This window comes from Penaeus monodon, chromosome 10 (genome assembly GCF_015228065.2).
Source record: "Penaeus monodon isolate SGIC_2016 chromosome 10, NSTDA_Pmon_1, whole genome shotgun sequence".
NCBI lineage: Eukaryota > Metazoa > Arthropoda > Malacostraca > Decapoda > Penaeidae > Penaeus > Penaeus monodon.
In genome coordinates this window covers 5,200,639-5,208,138 of record NC_051395.1, presented here as the reverse complement: position 1 = coordinate 5,208,138, position 7,500 = coordinate 5,200,639, and the positions used below count along the sequence as shown (strand labels likewise).

The 7,500-nt window shown below is 36.0% G+C and overlaps 1 protein-coding gene across 1 annotated transcript in view; it reads left to right on the top strand.

Annotated features, from left to right (window-relative positions):
• Positions 1-7,500, top strand: part of LOC119577494 (lysosomal alpha-glucosidase-like) — a 124,630-nt gene that overhangs the window by 62,951 nt on the left and 54,179 nt on the right. Inside the window, exon 15 of the mRNA XM_037925091.1 lies at positions 3,948-4,068. Coding sequence (XP_037781019.1) covers positions 3,948-4,068 — 121 coding nt within the window. The remainder of the gene's footprint in view (positions 1-3,947; positions 4,069-7,500) is intronic.

Here is a 7,500-nt window from a genome sequence, read left to right as displayed (position 1 = left end):
ATTATTATCATTTTATTATTATTATTATTATTATTATTATTATTATTATTATTATTATTATTATTATTATTATTATTATTATAGTATCATTTATTATTATGTAAAAAGCATTAAAATAATATATTAACTTTTTGGTTTCTTGGTGAACTGATCTGTATCTTATTTACTCTCATATTTATTTCGTAAAATCGCCTAAACTTTAAAATGAAAAAAAAAAGTAGAAAGAAAGAACTTGAAGTAAGGTTACATATTCTCTGGCGACACTTGGCAACTCCTCGGCTCCAGAGAAGCTTTTGAAACTGGATTTACGATGCGACTTTATGGAGTCAGATTAACTATACATTTGTGTTAAAGAGTAGTGACTAGGTAAAGTTCTGAGACATATTAAGTTAAATGAAGGTAGATTATAGCGTGTTTTTAAGGAGATTAAGGAAGATTTTAGGATTAAAATGAGTAGATAACATTATTAATAATGTTAACAAAGTTTGGACCGCTTTAAGAAGGGTGGCGGACTGGGGCCTAGAAGGGTTCGAATCCTAACCAAGGTACGGGATGAGAAAGGACACACACACACACACACACACACACACACACACACACACACAGGCACACACACACACACACAGGCATACACACACACACACACACACACACACACACACACACACACACACACACACACACACACACACACACACACACACACACACACACACACACACGCGCGCGTACAAAAAAACTCTGCGGGTGGAAACCCTCATTTCGATACATGCACTGTATTCTTCCGAACCTTAATCCCCATAGATTAGACACATACCCCTATAACACGTCAATATATGTCGATATTTCGCACCCACGCCCATTTGGTGTTACTTTCTCCCCCATTCTTTGTTTGTGTCAGATCCATCCCCCGCCTCCCCCTCCCCCCGCCTCCCCCTCCCCACCGCCTCCCCTCTACATCCCTAATCATTTCCTTCTATTTTTTCTTCCCTTCACTCCCCACCCTGCCATTCCTTCCCCATCAGTGCCCATATCTCATATAATTCACTCCCCCAACCCCCACCATCCATCAGCACTTGCTCCTCTCCCCCCCATGGTGCTGCCTTGCCTCTCCCCACTCCCCCATCCCCTACCATCATCATATTCACTAAGCGCTCCTATCATCTCCCTTGCCATCACCCTCCCCCCTTCCCTCCCCATCTCCTACCTGTATTACATACTCCCTTCTCCCCCCCCCACTATTTTTCCCTACCCCCCCAGCTCAACCCCTCTCCCCCCTCCCCCCTCTTTCTTTTCTATCCACTGACCCCACCCCCACCCCTCTTCCCCTCCCTCCACCCCCTATTCTCCCCAATACCCAGTCCATCACCCCTTCACACACCCCCCTTTACCCCTCCCTGCCAAACGAACATATCGTGTTAGTTAATTTTTGTGCAGAAGCCGCTGCGAAGCCTACACGTAGATAGCATTATATTAACGAGTCTGTTTATGTAATATTATTTACCGTGACATTGTATTTGTTTTTGAAATTCTATTTGTAGTTGTTCAAATGAGTAGTAAGTATTGCTTTTATTTTGTTGATAATGATGATACTGAATCGAGTTTTTTTTTGTGGATATAAGGATAATAATTCGTTAATGGGAATTTATTTTGCCTTTTGTTTGATGATATTTTTGTTGTCGGTAATTTTCGTGTGTTTTTATTTTATCTTATTTTCATTTCATCATCATTGTGAATTTTCAAATGGTGTTGTCAAGAATCGTGTTTTGTTATTAACGAAACTGGTCAGGATACTGTTCAAAATGTAGCTTACAGGTGCATGAATCTCGAGAAAAAATAATTTCCTCTTTTTCGTTGCTGAGCTAAAAAAAAGAGCGAAAAGAAATGAAAAAGAGAGACCAATTTGAAACAGGGGTGTGTAAAAGCTAACCAATATTTCGACAAAATATCCCTGCCTTGAAAGATAAAAAAAATCCTAACCAAAAGAATATATATTCAGCAAGCCATTCCAATTCTATTTGCATTGGCACCTGGATGACTTTCAATTGTTACTCTGTTCTAGACACGGTAGAATAAAATCCAAAACCACGTAAAAGGATTAGAAATGGAGGATTTCTGAAATCCAATCCTCCAGTCCGACACAGATTCCACACAGAATTTTACTTTTGCCCAATAATTTCTTTTTTTTTATTATTATTTTTTTCTCAGGGGATAGCGCATTGTATATACACACTGGTCTTCGTACAAGTGGCCATAAAAAGTGCTACAATGATTGGATTTTGAGGCTCTTAAAACTGCAACAAAGGGGAACTTTTCGTTATTGAGTGAAAGAAGAGGGTGGAAATATTTTATGGAGGAGAAAATGACGAAGAGGGGAGAGTTTTCGAAAAGAAAGAAAAGATTAATTGTGATAGGAAGAGAGAGAGAGAGAGAGAGAGAGAGAGAGAGAGAGAGAGTGAGAGAGAGAGAGAGAGAGAGGAGTGGGGAGGCAGTAAATAGAGAAATAGAGAAATAGAGACAGATCGATAAAATAGAATGGATGAGCGAGAAGAGAGAGAGAGGAGAGAGAGGAGAGAGAAGAGAGAGAGAGGAGACGAGAGAGAGAGAGAGAGAGAGAGCGAGATGGAGAGAGAGAGAGAGAGGAGTGGGGAGGCAATAAATAGAGAAATATAGAGGGGGTTGGTGAATGGATGGACGACGAGAGAGGCGAGAGAGAGTAGAGAGAGACAGAGAGAGGAGATGAGGGAGGGGAGGGAGGGAGAGAGGAGAGGAGAGAGAGAGAGATGGAGAGAGAGAGAGAGAGAGAGAGAGAGAGAGAGAGAGAGAGAGAGAGAGGAGAGAGAGAGAGAGAGAGAGAGAGAGAGAGAAAGAGAGGAGGGGGAGGCAATAAAAGGGACACTGGGGGTTGTAAATAAACATAAAAATGGAATGACGCAAGAAGAAAAGACAACCATTTTTTTTCTCGCGTGTAATATATGAGAAAAAGGTAATATATGGCTTTGTGTGTTTGTGATTATGTATGTATGTATGTGTGCGTTTGTGTGTGTGCGTCTTTCTTAGAAAATTGTTTTCCAGTGCACGAACTGTCATTTTCTGTTATCACTGATTCTGTCTGGGACGTGAAAGTTCTCTTCTGTTTGTTTCACGGCTCTCTCTCTCTCTCTCTCTCTCTTCTTTCTCTCTCTCCTCTCTCTCTCTCTCTCTCTCTCTCTCTCTCTCTCTCCCTCTCTCTCTCTCTCTCTCTATCCTCCCCCCCTCTCTCTCTCTCTCTCTCTCTCTCTGCTCTCTCCTCTCTCTCCCCTCCACCCCCCCCCCTCTCTCTCTTCTCTCTCTCTTCTCTCTCTCTCTCTCTCTCTTCTCTTCTCCCTCCCCCGCCCACCCCCCCCCCCTCTCCTCCTCCTCCCCTCTCTCTCTCTCTCTCTCTCTCTCTCTCTCCTCTCTCTCTCTCTCTCTCCTCTCTCTCTCTCTCTCTCTCCTCTCCTTCCCTCCCCCCCCCCCTCTCTCCTCTCTCTCCTCCGCTCTCTCTTCTCTCTCTCTCTTCCTCTCCCTCCCCCCCCCCCCCCCCCTCTATCTCTCTCTCTCTCTCTCTCTCTCTCCCGCTCTCTCCCTCTCTCCTCTCTCTCTCTCTCCCATCCACCCCCCCACACACACACTCATACATACCCCCAACACACCTACCCATCCACCCACTAACCACAGCACCCCCACACACATACACACACACACCACCACACCACACACACACACACACACACACACACACACACACACACACACACACACACACACACACACACACACACACACACACACACACACACCACACCCCTACCCACACACACTCACGCCCATTATATCCATCCTTATCCCACCTTCCTTATTCGAGATATTCCGCGAACAGTGCCACTGCCAACAAGTGTGCTTTCACCCCCTCTCTCCGCCCACAGATTCACGCAACAACGGATTCCAGTTTATGCTCGGCGATGCCCTCTTAGTCACGCCCGTATACAGTTCTCTCGTGGGTTCAACCAGCGTGCAGGTCGATGCCCATTTTCCCCCCGCGTCGTGGTAAGTAGGAATGTGTTTTATTATTATTTTTTTTGTATGTATTATCATCTTTGTATTATTATTATTTTCGGGTCAATATTTTCGTCTTCATATGTCAGTTTGTGTGTCTGTCGGAAAGATTGTTTTTAGTTACAAATGCATACTATGATTATCCTATTATTATTATTATTATTATAATTATTATTTTGATATATGGTTGTATTATGATTGTTCTACCGTTATCATTAATATTATTATAATTATTATTGCTCTTCTTCTTCTTCTTATTATTATTATTATCATTATTATTATTATTATTATTATTATTATTATTATTATTATTATTATTATTATTATTATTATTATTATTATCATTATCATCATCATCATCATCATTATGATAATTATAAATATCTTTATCATTATCTCTTGAATTTATTACTATCATTATTATGATTATTATCAATAAGATGATAATAATAATGATAATGAAAGTAAATATATTCACATAAAACATTAAGAGCAAAACTAAAGAATTAAAAATACAGAGGAAAGATCATATCCATCAACACAATTCACTACATCCCGACGATGAAATTCCTCGTATATTCATGCACCTGCAACGATCGCATTATCCTCCGAAATAAGCAATGTCAATTTGCAATGTCTGTACCGTTGCCTGAATGCGTTAATTCCGTGTGCAGTTACGCGGTACTGAATCAACATCCATTGCTGCCTCTTTTACAGATGGACATTTAATGAAGGAGGAACTATTCTCATTATTGCCTTGATGAATATATATATATATATATATATATATATATATATATATATATATATATATATATATATATATATATATATATATATATATATATAAAAATATATATATATATATATATATATATATATATATATATATATATATATATATATATATATATATATATATATATATATATATATATATATATATGTACACACACACACACACACACACACACACACACACACACACACACACACACACACAAACACACACACACACACACACACACACACACACACACACACATATATGTGTGTGTGTGTGTGTGTGTGTGTGTGTGTGTGTATAATTACTTCCTTAATATTTTTTTTTGTTTGTTTCTCACTAAATCCCCCAAGGGTCATTTCTCAGTTCGTTGCTTCGGGAATAATCTTCGGGCGTCCTGAAGGCTACTGAAATCGCCTCCTCTGAAATTTATCTCGGGCCTTTAAGCGCTCTTTAAAGAAATCTTTAAGTTTTAATGGCTGGAAATCGGAACGTTCGAAGAATTGAAAATAGAAAGTGATATGAAATGGGTTTTTATTATTTTATTTTTTCATGGAGTGATAAGTGAGGATAGAAATAAAAAAGATATGAATGTATTATTCATTTTCGAAGCTTCGGAAAGACACAAGATCATGAATGCTCAGTGAATAAAAGTCATTCCGGATTTCAAAGGATTTTCCACGAGCGCCTTACCCGAACGCTGTGTCTGTCAGGATCACATTTCAGGCTCTGGAGAAAGGCAGACTTCAGTTAATATTATTTCAGTGTTGATAAGACACACCACACACACACACACACACACACACACAACGGACCTCAACCAACCCACACACATGCGCACGAACCCCCTTCCCCACACACGCGCACACATGCGCACATCCACACACACACACACACGCACAAACACGCATACTCCTCCACACACTCCTCCACACACACACACACACACACACACACACACACAAACACACACACACACACACACACACACACACACACACATACACACACACACACACACGCCCTTCTCCCCCCCCCCCCCCCCCACCACTACCACTCACTCAACCTCTTTCCTGTACACTAAAATGCATACACAATATGACAGTTATTTTCACTGAAATTTATGCAAAATGGAGTTTTTTCTTGGCTATCATAAATGTTAAGTGCGTTCGCTTGTTACACCAAAATTTACAATTTTTATGGCGATTCTGACTTCATAGATATTGCATTATATCTACTGTACATTATATATAATTATTGTTGTTGTTGTTGCTGTTGACATTGTTGTTTTTATTATTGCTGTTGTTGTTGGTGATGATGACTGTTATTATGATTATTATAATGATAATGATAATGATAAGGATAATAATAACTATGACAAAATGATGATAGTAATGATATTAATATGATAATAATGATAATAATAATAATAATAATAATAATAATAATAATAATGATATTAATAGATATGATAATGATAATAACAATGATGAATATAATGATAACAAAAATGAGTATCATTATTTCTATTGTTCTTGTTATCATCATCATCATTATTATTATTATCGTTATTATTATTATTGTTGTTGTTGTTGATATATGTTGAATATATTATTATTATTATTATTATTATTTTTATTATTATTAATGTTATTTATCATTATTATTATTATTATTATTATTATTATTATTATCATTATTATTATTATTATTATTATTATTATTATTATTATTATTATTATTATTATTATTGTTGCTGTTGTTGTTGTTGTTGCTTTGTTGTTGTTTTTGTTTTAATAATAATAATAATAATGTGCACACACCAATCGCCGCATGCGAGTGCGTAGGTGCATCCATGCACACAGGCATCGCCCGATTTATAATAATAATAATAATAATAATAATAATAATAATAATAATAATAAATAAATAATAGTAATAATAATGATTATTTTTATTATTGTTATTATTATTATCATTATTATTATTATTATTATTATTATTGTTATTATTATTATTATTATTATTATTATTATTATTATTATAATTATTATTATTATTATTATTATTATTATTATTATTATTATTATTATTATTATTATTATTATCATTATTACTATTATTATCAAGATTATTATTATCATCATCATCATCATCATAACACTAATAAGGATTGTTATTGCTGTTGTTGTTATTCTTCTTATTGTTATGATGATGATTTATGGTGAAGGTGATGATGATAAAAATCTTAATAATAACAATCAGCATCACCATAATAATAATAAAAAATAATAACAGTAGTAGCAGTAGTAGTAGTAGTAGTAGTAGTAGTAGTAATAATAATAATAATAATAATAATAATGATAATAACAATAATTGTTATTACTATTAATGTTGTTGTTGTTGTTAGTCTTCTTATTATTACTATTATCATTATTATTATCATTATCCCTGTCACTATTATTATATTTTTTTCTTTATCATCAGTAGTATTAGGATTCGTATTTTTACTAATATTGATAATACAATCATCATTATCCTCGCTATTGATATTATTATTCTTACCCTTAGTATTGTTCAATGTTATTTCCACTTTACTCTGAGTGCAAATCATGTATCATTTAATTTATTTAAATTAG